Below are 25,732 nucleotides of genomic sequence, written 5' to 3'. Positions count from 1 at the left end.
AGGTCCTTTCCATTATCACTGTCTTAATGATGTGTATTTCAGCAAGAGTTTGACCGCTTCATCTCTGACTTAAAGCCTACTGACATTCCATATGTTGATCATTTTCTACCCTTTAAAATTTAAAAAAAAATTTTCACCAAAGTCACATTAACCAAATTGGTTTAGATGTCCTTGCTTCTAATATTAAGCTGTCCAAGCTGTCTTACCTCATGTTAAATGAAAGACCACTACTCCTCCAGCGAACACCCATCTCTTGCTCTCTCTCTTATTCCCCCTATGATTTCGTATAGACATGCCAAAAAACCCCAATATACCCCAATATCAAAAAGGTCATTCGTCTCCACCCACCTGTCAACTCATTACTATTTCTCTATATTCTAAATTCTCAGTTATCTTAAAATCACCCACATCACTCATAGCATCACTCCCTTCCCTGTCATCCCCATGGCAATTATGCTAATATGCTACCCCAATTCTCCCAACCTATTACTAAGCAACACATTTCCCTTGTTTGACTTGATTCATTGGCTCCAACACGTATCAGGCATAGGCACCCATGTGCAACCTCCCCATGGCTTAATGATATTCTACGTTCCCTGCAGAAAGTTGGAGAAAGTTTCACATATAAATGTGAGTTGTACACTTACTACTCCAACTTTATCTCCACTGTTCACCATCATACCAAATTTTTATTTCATACAAGATGAAATCTTTACTGTCAGTTATAATAATTTTTTACTAGTTTACTAATTTTTTACTAGTAGCTTCACTTACAATGTCTCCCAGTACATAGATACCTTATGATGTCCCACAAGGCCTTGTTCTCAGTCCGCTTCTCTGCACTCCATATCTCTTAGCTGTTGTCTCATTTGCCAGGTAGTACAATATTGACTATCAACTCTGTGCTTTTAACTCTACATTCCTTTTACGCTGCAAGATCAAGATGCAAGAAAGATGTACTTCAGGCCTGTCTTACTCTCATTCATCAATAGATGTAAAATTTCCTGTCTCCATAATGACAAAACAGCTTCTCCTAGTTACCCTCTCTCATTTGTTTGCTGAATCAAAAATTCTTCTTGTTCTCCAATCACAAAATTACTGTTTTTAACTTTATATATTAATTCCATCTGCATTTTGTCACATCTGCAAGATGAAAAGAACAAAATTTTTTCATTTCTTTTGACTGCGGACACTGAAATTCTAATTAAATATTTTATAACTTTTATAAAGGTGGCAAAAGTACTCAAATTGTATACTTAGAAGTACAGATACATGTGTGAAAAAAGGTAAAAGTACTGACACCTTTACTCAAGTAAAGTAACAGTACAGGATCTGAAAATATACTTAAGTAAAAAAGTAAAAATGTTTTTTTGCCATCAATGATACACAATACATCTTTTGATAACTACACAAACACAAAAAAAGTGGAAATTCTTCTACAGGGAACAAAACACAATGCATTCACCATGGTACATTCTTGAAGCCGACATAAGCTTTTGAAAAATATGACCACGGATGGGGAATGCCTTGCTTTTCCGAATTTGCTGCATTGTCATCATACTCGAAAAGTTTTCTATCATGACCTGTACACTCACTCAAGGGTGACCCTTGATCAAGGGTCTCAGTCGTGGTATTGAAGGTGGACACATCACCAAGTGTGATGCACTTTTCATCAATGGCCAAGAAGGCACAGCAGTGGACACAGTGGACACAGCAGTGGACACCTCACCCGAGCTCGGTCACCCGGGAGGAGTTCGGAGTAGAGCCGCTGCTCCTCCACATCGAGAGGAGTCAGTTGAGGTGGCTCGGGCATCTGTTCTGATTCGGCTACTGCCCCCGCGACCCGGATAAGCGGTAGAAGATGGATGGATGGATGGATGATTTTCCACCTCAAATTCAATTGCCATTGGATTTAATGCTGATGGTTTTTCTTCTTTTGTGTTCAACTGAGATTCCATAGCTTGTGAAGATTTAGCAACACTGTGAGTATCAGAGGCCTGCAAAACAGCTACTTTAGCAGTGCATTCAGCTAGCATAGTTTTTAATTCCAATTCTTCCTTTTTCTTCCTCAACAGTTGTTCTTGCTCCTCTAAAACGTGTTTTTCCTGTAACACCTCCATACGAGCAAGCAGTACAGCTTTATTTGCTTCAGCTAGGACCAGTGCAGATGAAACACTACTACATGTACTAATTTTACCATTTGTAACACTATCATTTAGTTCAATACCCACAGAATGCACCTCGTTTGCATCAAGAGTAGTACTTTCCACACTTGAGAACCATAATTTCATCTCAGAAACAAACTCATTATTTGGAATCATTTTGGCTTTAAACCAAATGTCATGTCTTTCCCTTTCAGATTCAGGTAACATTCCCATCAAAACACCATGAACACCTTTGGCTTCATCACCTAAATGCAATAGATCATCCAAAATCTCTTGTACCAATTTAACATTATTCTGTTGCATCAAACCTTGGATTTTTCTCCTAATATTAGTTGCTTTTGTTAACATTGATTTTTTGTCATGTAGTCATTTTGCAGCCTTTCAACCTTAGCAGTAAATGCTTTAGGAGTTACTTTCACAGTTCGTTTTTCTGTAACAGTCTGATCATCATCACCATTTAAAGCACCATTGTTCGTTTGCGGTGCTTCCTTAAAAACACAGTCAGTTTCAGTTGACTCCATATTCAAACAATTTGATTTCAAACACAGTGAAAGCGATACTGAAATTAGTTCATAACGTTTTTTCCTTCAGACTGTTTCCAAACAAAGTAGATGCGGTAATAAAGTTAGTTAACCCTCTGGGGTCGACGCACGCGCCGGCGCGTTTTGACGCATCATTTCCTGATAAGGCCGAAACAAACTTAAATTACTCCGTCAATTCTGATCGTACAGATAAAAGAAGTATATCATTCAAATCTGTAAAGGGTCTAGTTTTAGTGATATACCATCATAATAACAACAAAACGTTGTGCTTTTTTTAAATAAAGAAAGCCGACAGGGTGCGCTCTCCAACTTTTCTGTCTCTGCCATTTCTCTTCACAGACGCGTAAATAAAACAACCAGAATCTCAGCGAATACTTGGCTCATAAAAATAAGAATTATATGGCTAGAAAGCTTGAAATGTTTTCTTTTGAGTGAAACAATTCAAGTCGAAAACAAATCATCCCTTTTTATTTAATCCGTATGAACGTAAGGAGAAGTCAGTTTTTTCCTGTCTCACCTCATGACAGGTAATGCGGTCCCGCCTTGTACACTGTCCACTGTTCACATGTAAATAATCTCAGGTGAACCAGGTAAATATGTGCACGCCCCCGAGAAATGACACAAAATATCAAACTTCATCATAGAATTTACTCACTTTTTCTGCACGTTTGGATGATGGCGCGTTACGCACGTGAAGCGGCGCTCCTTGTATTCCACACAGAGACAAACAGTTTAGCTTGTCCTCAGAGTAAAAACACTGATTTTAACTCAAATGAGGATCGTTTGGCTCCTCATTGTGTTGTATTGTACAGCACTAATCCGTCCCATCTACATTGACTGAAAGGCTCATTATGCGCGCCTTTGTCTGGACGTTCAGTGCGTCTTTTGTGTTCTCAGGTAAATCACATGACTATTCATCCTCAGACACACCCTCTTGCATATAGCCTTTCTGGACAAAAAGTGTCTTAGAAAATTTAAATCAGTGTATTGTTTACTGTGAATGTGTGAACAAGATGACATTCACAGCACTCTGAAGTAAACACTTTAGCCTACAACATGCTGGTCTCCAAAGTCTTGTTTTATGTGCTTTATGGTCTTATTTCAGTGAGTAAAAAATTGTAGTTTTTCACTAACCATGCATAAACACTTTTTTCTCAAAAACACAATAATGTATAAACTTGAAGCTCACATATTATTGTAGCCAATTTTGTGCTGATTACAGTGTTATTAGACTTTAGACATTAATATGTTTAAAAAACACTGAAAAAAGCACAAATGTCAGGACATGTCAGAATTTGTCCAGGCCCCAAAAACCCCCTCAGACCCCAGAGGGTTAATAAAGTTTGTAGTTTGTTAACCACCAATGCATTGGATTTTGTTCCCTTAAGTGTGCACACAACTTAAATGGCCATTCTAATATAGAGTAGCGCTACCAAAAATACCTCTCATTGGGCGCCATTGATGACAAACGAGCCGATGCGTTGAACCCAGTCGAACAGCTCCAACTCTCTGCGTGCTGATTCCTGATCCACTCCTACAACGTGTGTTTACACCACAAACACAGCGGCGTCCTCGATCAATGGCACGATGCTCTCCGATCCACTCCAGCAATGCGCATCCACCCCACCAACACAGCGGCATCCCCAATGGCCGAAGCGGCGTCCTCTCACGCTGGTGATGGCGGCGCACAAATGCAGCAGGAGCAAACAAACGCAGACAGAAACTCCTGTGCAGGTACTTTCCAATACTCCTCATAATACAGTAGCAATGAACTGTACACTGGCAGCTGGGGACATGGACCAGGCACAGGGGTGAAGATATAGTGGCAGGTGGGCTTGAGGATGGGGCAACATTGGAAAGAGAATCAGTAGAAGGGTGGGTAGCATCAGGCGTGGCCCAGGAAGATGCCGATGGGGCAGGCAGAGGTGCTGAGGTCCCATGCCGTGCCCCGACGGTATGACCTGTGACCAGTCAATGGCCCTCAGCTCCAGAGGATAGAGGCCACACCTCTTAAACTCAGCCACTGCAGCCCTACAATCCTTAAGCCTCTGATAAGAGTCTCTTAGGACCTGTCCATGTACCCTGCTGGCGACTTCCCATAGAGGGCATCAGGGACCCCTTCCTTCTTATAGGGGCCCCTGGAGATCCCAACTTGTAGATAATGAAATGGGGGACATTCTCCCCAGCTGCATTAAAGCAGTCCAGGACAGTGATGTGGTCCCTGGTTCCCTGGGCCTGAAGATACGCATGTTTGGTCCCTCGAGGCATGATAACATTTCTCCTAGTCTGAGACAGCTGAAACCCTGTCTCATCACACGTGTAGATTTGACGGGGCTTCTCCCTCAGCCCGTGCTCCCCAAGGGTGGTGGTAAGGAGCCTTAAGTACTCTTCAATGGGCCTCATCTTGGCACAGGGTGCCCTCCCATGGGCGATGATGTCTGGGGTCCTGGATGTAAGGCAATGGTGATGCTGCCCACTGAAATTAATCCACCATGTCTGTCCAGGTGTTGTTTTTGGTGCCTCTGGGTGGCAGAGGTTGTAAATGGCCAGAGCCTGGGCCACAACCTAAGGCTTTGTCAGAGGAAACCCATGACTGGCAGAATACAAACAGTACTCCACCAGGGAATTCTCATCTTCAGGGGTGAGAAGTGTTCTCTGACCCAGCGCACAATCAGATGACACCCTTCCACCCGCTCCGTCACTCGTAGTGGTCTTGGGGATGCCAAAATGTTTGGCTGCCTGCCTCACACTGAGCGTGCCTGCTTCCACCTCTTTTACTGCCAGTTCCATGGCCTCCAGGGCCCACTTCCTTGTTTTCCTCTCCCTCTTTCCCAGCTGGCAGATGTTAGGCATCTATAAACACACACAGAAAGCATTTTCTCTCCTCTATCTCCTCTCCCTCTCTCTCTCCCTCTCTCACACACACACACAGCTTGTTATTTCAATAGCATTCAAAAAGCTTCATTTGAGCATTATTAACAACAGCAACAACTTGTATTGGCTACTAGTACCAGCTATATGACTTAAGGTTAAATATTTGTTTAGTATGCCTTTATGTTTCAATGATCAGTAAAAAATAGAGCTTTTTTATGCAACTGCAACTTTCCTCCAGTCATCCTACTTATCTGCTTGTCACATAAACTTATTTGGAAACATTATCCTATGCTATTATTAGCTAGACAAAATGGCGTCAAGCTAGCTACAAAATGCACTTGTATGAGAGCAGATCTTCTGAGTATAGCAAAAATAAAGGCACACTTTAACCGGGGAAAGAGCGTTGCCCAAGCGGGATATAGGCGTTCTCACAGCTTGGTCCCTGCGAAAAGACCGGTAAATGCGCCAGACTAGATGTGGCCAGATTTGGACAATAGCCGTGAAAGGCGCCCGGAATTGGACACAGTTCCACTATATCATTGGGTATACTCTGGGACAGTCTTTCTGAGTATCAGAATGCTGTTAGAGAGGCCAAATGTACTGTAAATATCTGTGTAATATCATTTCCACCAGTTCCAACCGTCCTAGGTTGTTGTTTAACAAACTATAGTCTGTTACAAATCCATCTTGCAATACTCTGAAGTGTGCGTCAAGCAGGTTTTCAAGACAGTGGGGACAGTGTTTTCTTTGATTCATTAATAACTACCTCAGTTTAGGGTCTGTCCTGGATGTATTCAAGCGTCCCGTGGTCAAGCCTCTTCTCAAGAAAGCTAACCTCGATCCTGCACTTCTGTCAAACCAGACCAGTATCCCATTTATCGTTTTTATCTAAGGTTCTGGAAAAAGGTTGTTTTCACCCAGCTAGACTCTTTTTTTGGAAAGTAACCATACAGTGGGTGCGGAAAGTATTCAGACCCCTTTAAATTTTTCACTCTTTGTGTCATTGCAGCCATTTGCCAAAATCAAAAAAGTTCATTTTATTTCTCATTAATGTTCACTCAGCACCCCATCTTGACAGAAAAAACCAGAAATGTAGACATTTTTGCAAATTTATTAAAAAAGAAAAACTGAAATATCACATGGTCCTAAAGTATTCAGACCCTTTGCAGTGACACTCATATTTAACTCACATGCTGTCCATTTCTTCTGATCCTCCTTGAGATGGTTCTGCTCCTTCATTGGAGTCCAGCTGTGTTTAATTAAACTGATTGGACTTGATTAGGAAAGGCACACACCTGTCTATATAAGACCTTACAGCTCACAGTGCATGTCAGAGGAAATGAGAATCATGAGGTCGAAGGAACTGCCCAAGGAGCTCAGAGACAGAATTGTGGAAAGGCACAGATCTGGCCAAGGTTACAAAAGAATTTCTGCAGCACTCAAGGTTCCTTAGAGCACAGTGGCCTCCATAATCTTCAAATGGAAAAAGTTTGGGACGACCAGAACTCTTCCTAGACCTGGCCGTCCAGCCAAACTGAGCAATCGTGGGAGAAGAGCCTTGGTGAGAGAGGTAAAGAAGAACCCAAAGATCACTGTGGCTGAGCTCCAGAGATGCAGTAGGGAGATGGGAGAAAGTTCCACAAAGTCAACTATCACTGCAGCCCTCCACCAGTCAGGGCTTTATAGCAGAGTGGCCCGATGGAAGCTTCTCCTCAGTGCAAGACACATGAAAACCCTCATAGAGTTTGCCAAAAAACACATGAAGGACTCCCAGATCATGAGAAATAAGATTCTCTGGTCTGATGAGACCAAGATTGAACTTTTTGGCGTTAATTCTAAGCGACATGTGTGGAGAAAACCAGGCACTGCTCATCACCTGCCCAATACAATCCCTACAATGAAACATGGTGGTGGGAGCCTCATGTTGTGGGGGTGTTTTTCAGCTGCAGGGACAGGACGACTGGTTGCAATTGAGGGAAAGATGAATGCGGCCAAGTACAGAGATATCCTGGAAGAAAACCTCTTCCAGAGTGCTCAGGACCTCAGACTGGGCCGAAGGTTCACCTTTCAACAGGACAATGACCCTAAGCACACAGCTAAAATAACAAAGGAGTGGCTTCGGAACAACTCTGTGACCGTTCTTGACTGGCCCAGCCAGAGCCCTGACCTAAACCCAATTGAGCATCTCTGGAGAGACCTGAAAATGGCTGTCCACCAACGTTCACCATCCAACCTGACAGAACTGGAGAGGATCTGCAAGGAAGAATGGCAGAGGATCCCCAAATCCAGGTGTGAAAAACTTGTTGCATCATTCCCAAGACGACTCATGGCTGTACTAGCTCAAAAGGGTGCTTCTACTCAATACTGAGCACAGGGTCTGAATACTTATGACCATGTGATATTTCAGTTTTTCTTTTTTAATAAATTTGCAAAAATTTCTACATTTCTGTTTTTTTCTGTCAAGATGGGGTGCTGAGTGTACATTAATGAGAAATAAAATGAAGTTTTTTGATTTTGGCAAATGGCTGCAATGACACAAAGAGTGAAAAATTTAAAGGGGTCTGAATACTTTCCGTACCCACTGTATCTTTGAGAAATTCCATTATGGTTTTAGAACTCGGCACAGTACTAAATCCTCTCTTCTGAAGCTTCAGAATGACATCCTCCTGTCCCTGGACGCTAAGAAACCTGTGCTGCTAGTAATGCTTGACCTCACCACAGGAGTTGATACTGTCGACCACTCCACCCTCCTGACTCGTCTATCACAGCTAGTTGGCACATAGGTCAGTTCTTTTTGGTCTTGCTTCTGATAGAAAGCATCTGGAGTGCTTGTGGTTCTCCCCTGTGGTGGTCACCATTATCCAGGGTGCTCGAGCAGCTTCTAATACAGCTAGCTAAATGGATTTCAAAGCTAGCATAGCTAAGGTGGTTTCTCAGGTGGTCTTCCTGCCTGTTCCTGTGAGTGCTATCTCTCCTGTAGCTGATTTGCAGAGAAATTTTCCTTGAGCACTATTAAAACTTAATAGGCTGCTCTGCTATTTTAAACTGCCACGAGGTATTTGGTGAAATATTTGTGTTCTGCATCTCCTCACAAGTGTTCAGTGGGGTGCAAGGGCATCATCCAGTGGCATGTGGCCTGGTTCCTGCAGTGGGACTTTGTGTTGTGATTGAGTGTGCGTTTTCGGCAAAGAGAGTGATTACTCTGCTCTCTCTGTGCTTCTTGCATGATTATAGATTTGGGGAGACTGCTGTATGGTGGTAGTGCTTCCTAATCCTGCTTATATGACCAGGAGCATTACCAGCTCCTTCAGGTCCAGGTTTGTTACTTTGGGGGTGTTCCCTCCCCCACCCCACCATGCCCTCCAGGCTGTTGCCTCAGTGCCTGGGCTAGCTGTTTAGGTGTTCTCTGTATCCTACCAGCTCTCTCAGCGAGCTGAAGAAAAGACCCCCATCTCAGCAGAAATATATATAGGAGAAATATGGATGTGACTGGGACACTTGATTTGGACAGGCAGGGGAGTCCCACCCCAGGTAGGCCAGACCATTTTTTTTTCAGTGTACTAGCACTTGGACAGGATTGGACCCATATAAATAGCTTAGAGGGCTAATCCTAATTCACAGAATTTTAGGCTACAATACATAACTGAAGACACACAGATTCCATCTCACCAGTATTTACTGCCATTAGTAAAATGCATCTATGAGCTTGCCCAATTGCACAGCCTTAAGAGCGTGCATATCATGAATGCTGGGTCTTCTTTGTTTTCTGAGAATCTACTGCACCTACTGGTAACTTGTTTGCCATGTAGCAATAAAAAATATACTAAAAACCTGGATTATTCTGGTTAGTCACATTGTACTGCTATTATTTTGAACAATACTGTATATATTTATCACATTGAGTTATTATATTACATTTATTAGCAACAATTAACTGTTAATTAGTGGCATCTCTAAAACTGAAATATAAATCATTGTCATAAGCAATAGTAAAATGTGCATTATAAAGACTGGAGAGAAACTCACACTGAGGCCCTGTTGCTACACAGCAAACACAATGCAAAAGTACTAAGTCATTTGGCTTTACACAGGGGCAGAAATGCAAGTTTCAATCTGCACAGTATAGCATGACAACTACACATACAGATTGAGAAGTGTTCTGTAAACTTTATACAAATGAGAGCATGGTGACAGGGCTGTATGGTGAAGGAGGTGGCGTAAAGGGGAAAGCAATACATCTGGAAGAGATTTTCTGTTCAGGAGAGGAGCTGGATTAATTCTGTTATAGTGATTTTCTTACTCATACTGTCCATTTGTGTGTGGTGTGTGTGTGGTATGGGCTTGAGTTGACACTGTATGCGTGTTTGTGATTGATATATTTTACCTATAAAGTTTTAGTGTGACTAAAGCATTCCATTGCTGCATTTTTTTCATGTCAGGTAATATTTTGTATTTTCTAATTTTCATTTAGTGGATTCATTGTTTTTACCTAGAAAAATACATCTAGGTAGGTTCTCATGAAATCAAACTATTAAAATATTTTTGAAGACTAAGTAATGCTTGTTGGTGTCATGAAATTTTGGGAATGGATTTTACAATATTTCAAATGAATTGCGATGGAAGGACATGCTAACTTTACTAGTCTAAACATTGTATTATCTTTGGGCAAGTCACTAAAACCCCAAAACCCCCAAGTAGCCCCTGGTGGCTGTTCCATCGGTGCGTGAGTAATTGTGTGTATAAATGGGTGAGTGGGTAAAGAATTTAAAAGGGCTTTGAGTGCAGAAAAGTATAAGACCATTTACCATTTTATGTCATTAACATACTGTGTGAAATAGATTAAGAAAAAAGCAGAATGGCGAAAGAGTCATGAGAAGGAAAAAAGACCAGAAGAGTTGCAAAGTTGTCTTTTGCAGTGTCTGCTTTCCTGACAACCCTCATATCTTGGAAACAGTTTCAACCAGAGGCCATCTCACACACACGCTTGTACTTCTATCTTTGTGGAGACACTCATTGACAGAAGTCATTCCCTAACTCCATATCCTTACCCTAACCTTAACAATGACAACTAATCACTAACCTAAAGCTCTAACTATTTCTAACCCTATCTCTAAAACAAAGTCTTAATCCTGAAAAAAGGTGTTTTGAAAAAGAGAGGACCAGCCAAAATGGTCTCACTTTCCCAACATACTGTGCCTGTCCCTGCACATTATGGTTTTATATATGTCATAAATTAATAACGCACTACTACATATGATCATTTATTACAGCTAAAGAAAAAATCTTCTTCCAAAAAGCTCCCAAAGTAAAAATCCATTGGTTACCTTCCTGTTAGTAGGAGACAAGCTGTATTCAGTGCACACTGGATGCTGCTGATCATCATTAAATTTTTAGTCTTTGTGGTGTCCAGGTTGAAGTTGGACATAAATATCCTCTTTTATCCACTGCCCACCAGTTCTCATAAATTAAGTCATCCATTGGACATGTTTGGAAGTTTTTACAAAGGTATTCACATAGGTAATACAGAGTGAAGTTCCTTATTATCTATTGATATAATAACATCACCATTTGAAATATAGGGATCTGGTTGAAAATCAGTGAAGTGTCCCTTTAAGATGTCAGAATTAAAGAACAAGAACACATGCTTTATGTACTGTGATCATCTCTCATTCTGAAACAGAAACATCTAATTTTGCTGTTCTGGATGTATCACTAACCACAATAACCTTGTTAAATACTGCCAGTAAAGGCACTGAATAATTGAGGTGACAGCTGTGCAAAGATAGCAACAATTTTCCCAAATAACTTTTCTCAAATATTCTATGTGGTAGTAAAAATTATCCTTACTTATTTTTTCCACAGAGTGTTTGGGTCGCTGTGACGTCAACCAGCATCTCTGCACCACAGAGGCCATAGCACCTTGAGGACCTGTTTAGCTTGTCTGCTGAGCGTGCAGACAGGCTATGAACAGTACCTGAATGACCTGCTACCACCAGGCTAACACCACTTTACAGTGAAGCACTTCCACTTACAACACAAACAGTCCGATCTTCCAGCTCCCCCTTATCTGGCCAAATCCTGACTGGGGCTCCTAGTGAGCTTCCTGCAGCGTCACAACATGAACAGCTGTTGCCACTGACGCTCCCAGGAGAGCACAGTGAGAGCAGCCACACAGGTAGGTATGTGAGGGAGAAGAGTTCTGAGATTTGGGAAAGTACTGTAGGTTGGAAAGTGAGACAGATAAAGAGGACATGATATGGTTTTAGTGAAAGAAAGAGAGTAATAGAAGGATACTGTTAAAGTGTAAAAAAGGAAGGGGAGAAAAGGTGTTACAGTAGGTCAAATATTACGGGGGAATAAATGTGAAATGCATACAAATTGGTTGCTAAACCAAGAGAATAGCAATAGCAGTTTAGCAGTTCGTGTGTAGCAGTTAGTAAACCCTACAGATTCTGCCAATGTACGGTTTAGGTAACACTTCCTTGAACATACAGTGGGTACGGAAAGTATTCAGACCCCTTTAAATTTTTCACTCTTTGTGTCATTGCAGCCATTTGCCAAAATCAAAAAAGTTCATTTTATTTCTCATTAATGTACACTCAGCACCCCATCTTGACAGAAAAAAACAGAAATGTAGAAATTTTTGCAAATTTATTAAAAAAGAAAAACTGAAATATCACATGGTCATAAGTATTCAGACCCTTTGCAGTGACACTCATATTTAACTCACATCCTGTCCATTTCTTCTGATCCTCCTTGAGATGGTTCTGCTCCTTCATTGGAGTCCAGCTGTGTTTAATTAAACTGATTGGACTTGATTAGGAAAGGCACACACCTGTCTATATAAGACCTTACAGCTCACAGTGCATGTTAGATGAGAATCATGAGGTTGAAGGAACTGCCCAAGGAGCTCAGAGACAGAATTGTGGCAAGGCACAGATCTGGCCAAGGTTACAAAAGAATTTCTGCAGCACTCAAGGTTCCTAAGAGCACAGTGGCCTCCATAATCCTCAAATGGAAAAAGTTTGAGACGACCAGAACTCTTCCTAGACCTGGCCGTCCAGCCAAACTCAGCAATCGTGGGAGAAGAGCCTTGGTGAGAGAGGTAAAGAAGAACCCAAAGATCACTGTGGCTGAGCTCCAGAGATGCAGTAGGGAGATGGGAGAAAGTTCCACAAAGTCAACTATCACTGCAGCCCTCCACCAGTCGGGGCATTATGGCAGAGTGGCCCGACGGAGACCTCTCCTCAGTGCAAGACACATGAAAGCCCGCACAGAGTTTGCCAAAAAACTCATGAAGGACTCCGAGACTATGAGAAATAAGATTCTCTGGTCTGATGAGACCAAGACTGAACTTTTGCCGTTAATTGTAAGCGACATGTGCGGAGAAAACCAGGCACTGCTCATCACCTGCCCAATACAATCCCTACAGTGAAACATGGTGATGGAGCATCATGTTGTGGGGGTGTTTTTCAGCTGCAGGGACAGGACAACTGGTTGCAATTGAAGGAAAGATGAATGCGGCCAAGTACAGAGATATCCTGGAAGAAAACCTCTGCTCAAGACCTCAGACTGGGCCGAAGGTTCACCTTTCAACAGGACAATGACCCTAAGCACACAGCTAAAATAACAAAGGAGTGGCTTCGGAACAACTCTGTGACCGTTCTTGACTGGCCCAGCCAGAGCCCTGACCTAAACCCAATTGAGCATCTCTGGAGAGACCTGAAAATGGCTGTCCACCAACGTTCACCATCCAACCTGACAGAACTGGAGAGGATCTGCAAGGAAGAATGGCAGAGGATCCCCAAATCCAGGTGTGAAAAACATGTTGCATCATTCCCAAGAAGACTCATGGCTGTACTAGCTCAAAAGGGTGCTTCTACTCAATACTGAGCACAGGGTCTGAATACTTATGACCATGTGATATTTCAGTTTTTCTTTTTTAATAAATTTGCAAAAATTTCTACATTTCTGTTTTTTTCTGTCAAGATGGGGTGCTGAGTGTACATTAATGAGAAATAAAATGAACTTTTTTGATTTTGGCAAATGGCTGCAATGACACAAAGAGTGAAAAATTTAAAGGGGTCTGAATACTTTCCGTACCCACTGTACATTGCAATAATAATGGGCAATTTGAATTCTGACAAATAAAAATAATAAAAAATAATAAATATGCATAATTGCATACCTGATAATGTTAAACATTGTGTAATTGCTTTAGGCTGTTTAAAGCACATTCTGTCTCAAATAAAACATAACCTGTACTTTGCCCTGTCCTCTACTACAAAGCTTTGGAGCATTTTTTAATGAACTGATATGGTCTCAAACTAATGGATGGATTCAAAAGGGGAAGTACTATACCAATACGCAGACAAGAGGATTACTGTAAATTAATAAACACAAATATACAATGAATACTTTAAATACTTATCTAAAAAATTAGCTAAGCTGCTGTTTTATGTGATGCTAAATGGGCTCCAAAACATTGTAAAATACCACAAATAGTTGTTGTTTAATTGCTGAAAGGCAATGAACCAGTACTAATCTTCTCATTTGACATCTGATAAATGTATGTCACAGAATATCAGACTTTTTTTTGGATTTTGGATTTTCTGAGTAGGTTAGATTCTCACAAAGAATTAAAAGCAATAGAATGAACTCTTCGCCGAGTAATTTTATCACTCATCTTAACAGCTAGACCATTTCATTTTCTTAGCTCTCTTTATGTGTTTATTGGGTTGTGTTTTTTGCATCTTTTTGCCTGGCATGCAGAGGGTGCGTTGTTGAAGGATGAAAATATCAGTTACACTATGTCGAAGAGAGTATACATTTACAGTCCCCAGGGCAATGAAGGCTGTTGCCTATTAAATAAATCAAATGGATTCATATTGGAGCTATAGTATGCAACTTTTAACATTACCTACTGCTACAATAACTAAACAAAAAATAAGTTATACAGATCCATTCTTGCATATGTTCGTAACACAATTTACCATTAACTTGATTTAATCTTACCAATCGCTGGCATAGTGGTGTCTTGGAAAGTAGAGGTACTGTGGTACTGTGACTGTGAATACATATTGAGTGTACAGTCCTGTAATTGCAAGGTTATTCCTTATTTGACTATGATTGTATTTGTTGAATAATTCATTTTAGTTTCTTTAAATACACTAGATTATGGAGCTTCAAAATGTTCATTAATAAAATAAATAGGATGTTATGAAATAACTGTGCAGCATGATGGTCTGATGGCTAGCGCTGTTGCCTCACAGCAAGAAGTTTTGGGGTTTAAATCCATTTGAACCTGAGGTCTTTCTGTATGTTGTTTGCATGTTCTTTCTGCGTCTGCAATTGGTTTTCTCTGGGTACTCAGGTTTCTTCCCACATTCCAGATCCATGCAGTTTGAGGTAGGGCTTTGGGGAAAAAATTTTCGATAGATATCGATATTTTTTTAAACTATACAATATCGATGTTACAGCTCTGATACTGGCCAAAGCCGAGCTGCGTCTTAGTTTTTACGACTGTAGACACGAGATGTTTGCAGTCTGTGGAGATTCTCAGACGTCCAGGTGAAGTTATCTAGAGGTTGAGTCATGGCAACTGGACTTCTAGTCTTTAGGTTGAAACGTTTCCCTACTCATCCAAGTAGCTTCATCTGTGTAAGAGAAAGCTGGTATGGAAACTCCAATTTATCTTTCAGGTTGGTTTCACTCCACCCCTAGTCCTAGGTGAGGTATGTAAATCGTGTGAGAGTCTGAGGATCTCCTCTATTTCAGCACATTTTGGGAGAAAAACCCTGAAGTTAGTGCAGGAATATGAAAGGACAGCCAGGAAAGTGGTAGAATACAGAAACCATTTACGCTTCAACCTCAGATGCAGACAACAGAGCATCTTCCCAACTAGCCTATGCCTACAGTCCACAGTCAAGAGTCACAGAGCCAACAAAATCCTTCAGAAGGCACAAGAACTGCTTCTAAATGAAAGGAAAGCACACCACAGTCCACCTTCTGTTCCTCAACTCTGCCCGGACCTGCTTGAGATGCAGTCATGCAATTTGTCCATCAGGCACAGTTGGCTCAACACCAGCAAGGCAAAGAGAGACAGAGCAAGAAGTCTGACCTTCTCCTCTTTCACAGGGAGACAGGAAAATAAGTCACTGAAGTCACTGGGAATAAAAATGGAAATGGGACCACCGCAGAGGTCACAACGGACAAATGGGTTAAGAATCTTTCAGTCAGGGAACTCTCCCTAGCAGAGAGAGATGTCCTAGCCAAGGGACATAAATTTGCATTCGCGGTCAAACATGTTGTGTATTGTTGTGTATTTTATTACAGCCACATAATCTACCATTCACAATAATGGCTTATCTGATACAGAAGCAGAGGAAATCTGGCTAAAAGTCACTGCAGCACTCTCCAGTTCTAACCCACCACCATCCAACCTCACCACCCAGGACAGTAGGGCCCTCTTCACCAACTTCCCCACCACCAATGCTTTAACATGCCTTAACCCTCTGGGGTCTGAGGGGGTTTTGGGGGCCTGGACAAATTTTGACATGTCCTGACATTTGTGCTTTTTTCAGTGTCTTTTAAACATATTAATGTCTAAAGTCTAATAACACTGTAATCAGCACAAAATTGGCTACAATAATATGTGAGCAGCAAGTTTACACATGATTTTGTTTTTGAGAAAAAAGTGTTTATGCATGGTTAGTGGAAAACTACAATTTTTTACTTACTGAAATAAGGACATAAAACACAAACAGAACATTGGTTCACAAGACCTTGGAGACCTGCATGTTGTAGGCTAAAGTGTTTACTTCAGAGTGCTGTGAATGTCATCTTGTTCACACATTCACAGTAAACAATACACTGATTTAAATTTTCTAAGACACTTTTTTCCAGAAAGGCTATATGCAAGAGGGTGTGTCTGAGGATGAATAGTCATGTGATTTACCTGAGAACACAAAAGACGCACTGAACGACCAGACAAAGACGCGCATAATGAGCCTTTCAGTCAATGTAGATGGGACGGATTAGTGCAGTACAATACAAAACAATGAGGAGCCAAACGATCCTCATTTGAGTTAAAATCAGTGTTTTTACTCTGAGGACAAGGTAAACTATTTGTCTCTGTGTGGAATACAAGAAGCGCTTCTTCACGTCCGTGACATGCCATCATCCAAACGCGCAGAAAAAGTGAGTAAATTCTATGATGAAGTTTGATGTTTTATGTCATTTCTCGGGGGTGTGCACATATTTACCTGGTTCACCTGAGATTATTTACATGTGAACAGTGAACAGAGTACAAGGCGGGATCACATTACCTGTAATGAGGTGAGACAGGAGAAAACGTACTTCTCCTTACATTCATACGGATTAAATAAAAAGTGATGATTTGTTTTCGACTTGAATTGTTTCATTTCAGAGAAAACATTTCAAGCTTTCTAGCCATATGTTTCTTATTTTTATGAGCCAAGTATATGCTGAGATTCTGGTTGTTTTATTTACGCGTCTGTGAAGAGAAATGACAGAGACAGAAAAGACAGACAGCGCACCATGTCGGCTTTCTTTATTTAAAAAAAGCACAACGTTTTGTTGTTATTATGATGGTATACAACTAAAACTAGACCCTTTACAGATTTGAATAATATATTTCTTTTATCCGTACGATCAGAATTGATGGAGTAATTTGAGTTTGTTTCGGCGTTATCAGGAGAAGATGCGTCAAAACGCGCCGGTGCGTTCGTCGACCCAAGAGAGTTAAAGATCTCCTGAACCAGAAGAAGAGGGCTTTCCAGGACAGGGATAAGGAGAAGTGGAGGAGCATAAAAAAACACTAAAAAAAACACTGAGGCGGGCTAAGGTGGAGTACAAGAAAAAGTTGGAAAAACAACTGGAGAGCAAGAATACCAGGGAGGTGTGGAGAGGGGTAAGGGCCATCACTGGCTACAAACTGAACTCTGTCTTTGGATGGTGATGTGGATAAAGCCAATACCTTCAACCAGTATTACATCAGGTTTGACAATGTGGCTACTTCCACCTATATCTCGGCAGCTACTCCCTCCACCATCACCCCAGCGGTTGCTTCCTCCACCTCTGCAGCTTCTCAATACACTTCATTCTCTGCGGCTGTTCCCTCCACCATTATTACCTTTGAGGCTTCCCCCTCCACATGTTCAGCTGCCTCCTCTACCTCTACGGCTGCTCCCTCCATCTCCAACATGGCAGATGCTCCCTGTACCTCCACCTCTGCAGCTACTCCCTCCATCTCCACCTATGAGGCTGCTCCCTCAGTCTCCACCTCTGCTGCTCCTTATTACACCTCTACCTCCACCATCCCTCCATTACAATCTTAACAGCTCCTAACAATGGAAGAGGTTGGAGCTGAGCTCAGAAGACTTCCCCCCAGGGAAGGCAACAGGACCAGATGGAGTGTGTCCAAAGCTTTTGAAGGACTTTGCAGGACACCTTGCTGACCCTCTTCAGAGGCTCTTTAATATGAGACTTCGATTGGAAAAAGTCCCAGTGCTGTGGAAGACTTCTTGTCTAATACTGATGCCCAAAACATCGCGGCCGGTGGAGCTGAATGACTATAGACCAGTGGCTCTGATATCCCACATCATGAAAACCTTGGAGTGGCTCCTTGTCCGTTGCATGAGGCTGCAGGTTAAGGAGGATCTTGATCCCCTTCAGTTTGCCTATCTGGATGTGCCTGGTTCGTATATGAGGATTATGTTCTTTGACTTCTCCAGTGTTTTCAACACTATACGGCCTCCCATACTGAGAGACGAGCTTGTATGGGGCTGGTGTCCTCCCTAACATCATAGATTATGGCCTATTTGACATCCAGACTGCAGTATGCCAGGCTGGGGAGATGTGTTTCTGGGACACTGGAATGCAGCACTGGGGCTCCACAGGGAATTGTTCTTGCTCCTTTTCTGTTGATATGGCTGTTGTGGCATGTGTGCGTGGTGGACCTGAGGGGGAGTACAGGGACCTAGTGGAGGCCTTCACTGACTGGAGCAAAAAGAACTATCTTCTCCTGAGAACCACCAAGACTAAGGAGCTGGTGGTGGATTTTAAGAGAACAAAAGCACCATGCCAGTCAGTCTGCATTGATGGACAGAGGATAGAGATTGTGCAGACCTTCAAGTACTACTGGGTGTGGTTCTGAATGAAAAACTGGAGTGGTCTGCCAATGTAGATGCAGTGTACAGAAAAGGGCAGAGTAATGTCTCTTCTTCTTGAGACGGCTCAGTTGGTGCAATGTCTGGAGTGACATGCTGTGCATGTTCTACCACACTGTCATGGCAAATACACTGTTCTCTGTTGCTGGACAAAGTGGTGAAAAAGGCCATCTCTATGCTAGGCAGGGGGCTGGAACCTGTAAGAACTGTGGTGGAGTAGCAGATATGGAGGAAGCTGCTTGCTATATTGGACAATAATAAATACTCCCTCCACTACGATATACTGATTAAAAAGAGTAGCAGCTGCAGTGGGAGGCTAATCTCTGAGAGATTGAGGAGATCCTTTGTCCCCACAGCCATTAGACTTCTTAACATTCACTGCTGATATTGTATATAGTGAAATTTCTATATAAAGCTATCTATCGATCGATCTGGTCTGATGGTAACCTAGAGATAGAAGTCTACAGGAAACCCAGACACACAGACCAAAACCTCCTTTTTGACTCCAATCACCCACTGCAACACAAACTAGGAGTCATCAGGACAGAGCAAACAACATCCCTACCAAGAGAAAAGAGGACACACACTTGAAGACAACCCTCAAAACCTGTGGCTGCCCTAAGTGGGCTTTCAACAAGGCAACATCCACATCAGGCAGAAAAAAAAGAGACACAGCTAAGCCTCAAGATCCATAGGGGAAAAACCTGGTCATTCCCTATGTAGCCAGTGTTTCAGAGAGGCTTAAATGGATTTTTGGGAAACATCAGATACCAGTTCACTTCAAACCCACCAACACACTGAGACAGACACTTGTTCACCCTAAAGACCGGACACCAAAAGAAAAGAGGAGCAATGTAGTATATGCCATCCAGTGTAAGGAAGAATGCTCAGAACTCTACATTGGAGAAACCAAACAACCACTCAACAGGAGGATGGCCCAGTACAGGAGCAGCAGCTCCTCAGGACCACAGTCAGCTGTGCACCTCAATTTAAAAGAGACAGGACACTCATTTGAAGAAAGTGATGTACATATTTTGGGCAGAGAAGATAGGTGGTTTGAGCGAGGAGTCAGAGCAGCTATATATGTACAAGTGGAAAACCCTCCCTTAACAGGGGTGGAGGGCTCAGACATAACCTGTCTTCAATCTACCAGGCTGCCCTTTCATTTGTTCCCAGGAAATTAAGGAACACATCCAATGTCTTCCAGGGAGGACACATTCTTGGTGAATCAGAGGGGTCACATGAGTCTATCATTAGATCCTAACAACCCTCACCTGATCAGTGAACAACAGAACTGTGGGCTGTGAATGTGATGCTGTTTCCTGGGGTAAGCAAATTCACATCTTGTTGCATGCATGTTGTGCTGTGTGTGCTGTATAGCTTGTTTATAACAGACTAGCTTTAGTATAACATACCTAAAAACTAACTGAACTTTGAACAAATCAATAACCACTACATAATCCTATACTAGTCAAGTACCTTTCTATTTTGTCCAGTATTTTTTGCTATTTCCAGACTTAGCTTAGCTCGTTAGCTTACCAGTTAGCTTAGCTAGCTAGTAGCATGGCTTCTCCCTCTCCCTCTCTCTCCAGTATAGGCATAATGATACTTGTAATAAGTGTAAGATTCTGGTAGCTTTGGAGGTGAGGATCACTGATTTGGAAGCAAGGCTCTGCACCTTTGAACGCAAGCCAGCTGGCCTAGTCCTGTAGCAGGTGTGGAGCCACAGAGCTCAGGGTCTGTTAGATGGAAACATACTCCTAAGCAGAAGCCCACGGCTCATCATCTGCCTGTTCACGTTTCTAACTGATTTTCCTTGCTCAGCGACACACCCGCTGAGAAACCAACTCTGATAATTGGCGATTCCATAGTCAGAAACGTGAAGCTAGAGACACCAGCGACCATAGTCAAATGCATTCCTGGGTCCAGAGTGGGTGACATCGAGTCAAACTTGAAGCTGCTGGCTAAGGATAGTCGTAAATATGGTAAAATTGTTATTCATGTCAGCAGCAATGACACCCGATTACATGACACCCGATTGGTGTGTAATTTTGCCAAAACAATGTTGGATTCCATCGTTTTCTCTGGACCCCTCTCCAATCTGACCAGCGATGACATGTTTAGCCGCATGTCATCGTTCTGTCACTGGCTGTCTAGGTGGTGTCCAGCAAACGATGTGGGCTTCATAGATAATTGGGCCACTTTCTGGGGAAAACCTGGTCTGGTAGCAAGGGATGGCATGGCTCTCATCTCTAGAAATCTGGCCGAGTTTATTAGCCAACTTAAAGTTTGACAATCTAGAGTGGGGACCAGTACACAGAGACTCAGTCTAAAACACCTCCCTGCAGTTTCCTTAGAGCCGTCATCCCCATGCCCCATAGAGATTGTGTCTGCCCCTTGAACATCTAGATCAAATAAATAAGAAGTTAACACAAGAGGAATTATTCATAAAAACCTAATAAACATTAAAACCACTCCTCTTATTGAACAGAAAAACAGAACAGTCAGATGTGAACTATTAAATATCAGGTCTCTTTCATCTCAAACTTCATTTACACACACACACACACACACACACACACACACACACACACACACACACACACACAGTATAATGTGCTGATATAGTCCATATAAAACTCCATATAAAAGCCAGAAACTAAGATTTCTATGCACAGGCCTGTGTAAAGGGTTAATAGGGCCACTTGGTTTTCAAAATATAAAAATCACAAATTGTTGACAGTGCTGGAGCCTCACTGTGTGAAGCTCTTGATACTGTGGCCCCTCTGAAAAAGAAGTTAGTGAATCAAAGGAGATTAGCTCCATGGTACAGTTCACATATTCGTACCTTAAAGCAAGCATCACGAAGGCTGGAAAGGAAGTGGTGTTGCACAAATTAGGAGGAATTTTATATAGCTGGGAAAAACAGTCTATTAGCTTATAAAAAAGCTCTCTGTAAAGCCAGAACTGCATACTATTCATCCCTAATAGAGGAAAATAAGAACAATCCCAGGTTTCTTTTCAGCACTGCAGCCAGGCTGACAAAGAGTCACAGCTCTGTTGAGCCCAGTGTTCCTTTAACTCTCAGCAGTGATGACTTCATGAGTTTCTTTACAAATATAATCACAACTATTAGAGATAAAATTCATCAGATGCTTCCTATACCTGCAATAAATTAATCTTCTACCACAGTAGCTCTTGAATCATCTGCAAGACCTCAGTTATGTTTAGACTGCTTCTCTCCCATAGATCTCTCTGAATTTACATTAGTAGTTGCTTCATCTAAAAGGCAGAGCCTTTAGCTATCAAGCTTCTCTCCTGTGGAACCAGCTCCCAGTCTGGGTTCAGGAGGCAGACACTCCTTTTACTGTACTTTTAAGGCTAGACTTAAAACCTTCCTTTTTGACAAAGGGTGTAGTTAGGGTGTCAACATAGTTAGGGTGTCATGTATGATGTCTTGTATGGCATGTTTTATTGTATTAGTGTTATTGTGTTACTTAGTTTCCTGTTTTATTTTGTAGTTGGGTTTCTGTCTCTGTTTCCCTGTCCTTGTTTCACGTGTGTCTTGTTAACGCTTCCCCTGTCTGTACATATACTCCATGTGTTCCTTGTCTAGTTTCCAGTTTGTCTGCCACAGTATTCAGCTTACCATCCTTTTGTCCTCATGTCCTGATAAATCTTTGCCTGTGTTTTGACCTACCACCTGCTTGTACGTTACTCTGCCAGCCTCTGCTCTATGATTAGTAGAGCAGTTGTAATACAGAACTATTTGTTTTTACTTTGGCTCCTCTCTTGTGCTTTTGGGTTCAGCTACACGAGACCTGACATAGGGTTGGTTCAGGTAACCCTGAACCATTCCTTAGTTATGCTGCTATAGGCCTAGACTGCCTGAGGACTCTCCATCGGTGCACTGAGCTCCCCTACCCTAACCCTCCCCTCCCCTCCCTTCCCCTCTCCTCCTCTCCTCCCTCCTCACATGTATATTCCATCACTGAATGTCACTAACTTTGTGCTCTCTCTCTCTCCCCTAGTTTGTGCTCTCTCTGTACCTTCTGCAGGTGTCCCTGGTCCTGGAACTACATATCGCTGATGTGCAGTTACTGGCCCCACTAACCTGCAGTGTCCATTTGTTGTTTATTGTTACTGTTCTTTTCTCTCTCCTCTATCCACTCACCCCAACCGGTCGAGGCAGATGGCCACCTAAACTGAGCCTGGTTCTGCTGGAGGTTTTTTCTTCCGTTAAAGGGAGTTTTTCCTCTCCACTGTCGCCAAGTGCTTGCTCATAAGGGATTTGTTGGGTTTTTTTGTTTTTTGTAAAGTTCCATGAGATGATTGTATTATGATTTGGTGGTATATGAATAAAACTGCCTTGAATTGAATTGAATTGAATTGAATTGAGCTCACTCCTTTGTTCACCTTAACAAGCCTATTCAGACGAGGTGTGATGTGAAACTAACTCAGGAGTGTGGATCTAACGACTCTCACCTGATTTACATAGCTCACCTAATGAGCCTATGGGACTAGGGGTGGAGTGAAACCAACCTGAAAGATAAATCTGAGTTTCCATACCAGCTTTCTCTTAGACTGATGAAGCTACTCGTATGAGTAGAAAAACGTTTTGACCTAAAGTCCAGTTGCCATGACTCAACCTCTAGAAAGATGTTTGTAGCAATATACACATGCTATACATCCACATAACCAGAAGAAAGTCCACTAAAAGCTCATCAGATGATTTTAGGAAAACTAAACACAATTCAAACAACAAGCACTTAAATGGCCACAACAAACACATGCTAATGCGACATGCACCGTTTGAAAACAAACACTAAGCAGATTCCAAGAGTATAAGTCCCATTTCTCTACCACCAAAACTCATTGAAAGAGCAGCCAAAGAATTGCAGAAATAAATGTCACATTATGAAGCAGTGATTACCAATTTTGTCTTACCTTAGCTGTTTTCTGATCATAAGTTGTTTTTATATAAAGGAAGCTTAAAAAATGGCCCAGGGTTAATGGAAAAGTTAAAAATGGCAGTAAAGATATGGATTAAACAAAAGTTGTTTGCAAGCATTTCCATGCAGCAAAAAGGCAATGATGCTGCATGACCAACTTGCAGGTTCACCTACAAGATACCATGCTGAAATGTTAGTAGCGAGGCAAACCCCAATCTAAAATTATAGATGCAGGTGTATTTTTTTATTTTCCAAAGCATAGATACTGGACCCTTTGAAAACAAACAAAAAAAAAAACCTTTTGCAAATAGTACATGAACTTTATGTTAACACAGTGACACTTTTTTTTTCTCCTGAGCTTCTATGGTTTTTATTTACTCAAGTTGAGAAATTGTAAGCTTTGAGTGAGTGGACATCCTTTTTGTTGTTTTCTGGACCAAATTGTAGATTTTAGTTTACTAACAAAAGACTTGAACATAACTGACTGTAATTGTCTGTGAATGAGCACTTTTTTCATGTTTAAGTAAAATATAAGAGCACTGACATGCACTTTATTTCCATGATCATACTGCATTGATTGTCCAAATAGTTTGACAACTCAGTTACCAGTATAATGTAATGTGCCTGTGTGTTAGATCAGTGGTATCAGGGTAACCTGAGTCAGCACTAACTATATGTTTTGTCACTTGACATGCATTTTACATGTCAAAAAGCAAGGTTTTAAGTCTAGCCTTAAACCCGGGCTGGGAGCTGGTTCCACAGGAGAGGAGCTTGATCGCTAAAGGCTCTGCCTCCCATTCTACGTTTGGAAACTCTGGAAACCACAAGTAGACCTTGTGGATTATATGGTACTATGAAGAAGCTTGAAAACTAAGGGTTTTGTATGTGAAACATATTTGCTTTGTCTTGAATGCTTATGCCACAAACCACTAAAGAGTGCTGCAATTAATAGTTCAAAAGGCTGATGGCTAACATTGGAGACAGCTGCTCCTGGGGAGATTTGTCATGGACATGGTGCTCAATTGGTCCCTCCCTCCTGGCCCTGATTAAGTCAGAAAAGTTGCATTGAGAGTACACTCATAGATAGTAGCACAGATAGCATTTATAGTACTCAAGTACAGTATTTGACATCTACGTCGAATGAGTGTGACAGTATCTCTACCTGCCAAGACAGTGGTCAGTAAGATTAATTCTGATGATCTTTGAGATATAAGATCCTGACCTTTGTGGTACCTGTGTGGTATCAGTGCTATAGAGTATCCTAACAAATGATGGAGTAGGTTGCATGCCAGGAGAGCTTTGTTGAAATCATCATTAAATTTGATCCAGTGCATCATTACCCTGGTTAACCTGTGCAAACCTGCGTGAAAAGCTAGCAAATAATGGTAAATATAATAAAAAGCCTTGCCGTCATTATTATAGTTTTGAATTTATTTATTTCTTTTCAGTTTGTATATTCTTCTCTCCTACTGACACTTTTCATCCTTGAATTGTCACTTTGCTGTACTATAATTCAATTTATCTTTATAATTTAAATATATTATAGATTAAATTGTATACAGCTAATTGAGCTCAGAGCAGTAGGTCTTGGGCACACAGACTGTGTTGCTCACCTGCTATTTTTTAATGATCAGGAGGTAGAGTGTAGTGTAGTGTAGAAAAGCTGAGTTAGGGGAATATATATCAGAGGGCATCTTAATAAAAGCACTCTAAGCCAACAACTCAGTGGTCTTGTAGCTAGGAAGTGGCTGTCAGTCACAGAGAAGCTGGTCAACAGCTAAACAGAGATAATTTAATGAAGGAAACTGCATCATTAGTTCAGCATCATATTTACATAAATGTTTTAATCAGACATTTTTTGAAGAGCTAAACTAGATCTCTGACCCATATCTTTGATACAGTGTCATAAAATACTGTGTCATTTGTGCTATCAGTAGCTGTATGTAATTTCAATAACCTGGAAAATACTCAGATGAAAGCGTGTGCTGGGGGGCACAGTGAATTGGCAC

At 41.6% G+C, this 25,732-nt stretch overlaps 1 protein-coding gene across 7 annotated transcripts in view; it reads left to right on the top strand.

The window, feature by feature from the left end:
* amot (angiomotin) overlaps positions 1 to 25,732 on the top strand; it is a 122,210-nt gene that overhangs the window by 34,767 nt on the left and 61,711 nt on the right. For 3 of the 7 annotated variants that reach the window (XM_026327808.1, XM_026327806.1, XM_026327807.1), the window contains 2 exons: positions 11,444 to 11,756; positions 19,979 to 20,098. The exons of 1 other annotated variant lie outside the window; for it this stretch is intronic. In XM_026327808.1, coding sequence (XP_026183593.1) covers positions 20,084 to 20,098 — 15 coding nt within the window. In that variant the 5' untranslated portion in view covers positions 11,444 to 11,756; positions 19,979 to 20,083. Of the gene's footprint in view, positions 1 to 11,443; positions 11,757 to 19,978; positions 20,099 to 25,732 lie in introns of those variants that run through there. 3 more of the 7 variants (XM_026327810.1, XM_026327809.1, XM_026327812.1) reach the window with 2 other exon arrangements.

This window comes from Mastacembelus armatus, chromosome 14, assembly GCF_900324485.2.
Source record: "Mastacembelus armatus chromosome 14, fMasArm1.2, whole genome shotgun sequence".
Classification (NCBI taxonomy): Eukaryota; Metazoa; Chordata; class Actinopteri; order Synbranchiformes; family Mastacembelidae; genus Mastacembelus; species Mastacembelus armatus.
The sequence above is the reverse complement of the archived record's forward strand: the minus strand, read 5'-3'. Positions and strand labels throughout refer to the sequence as shown.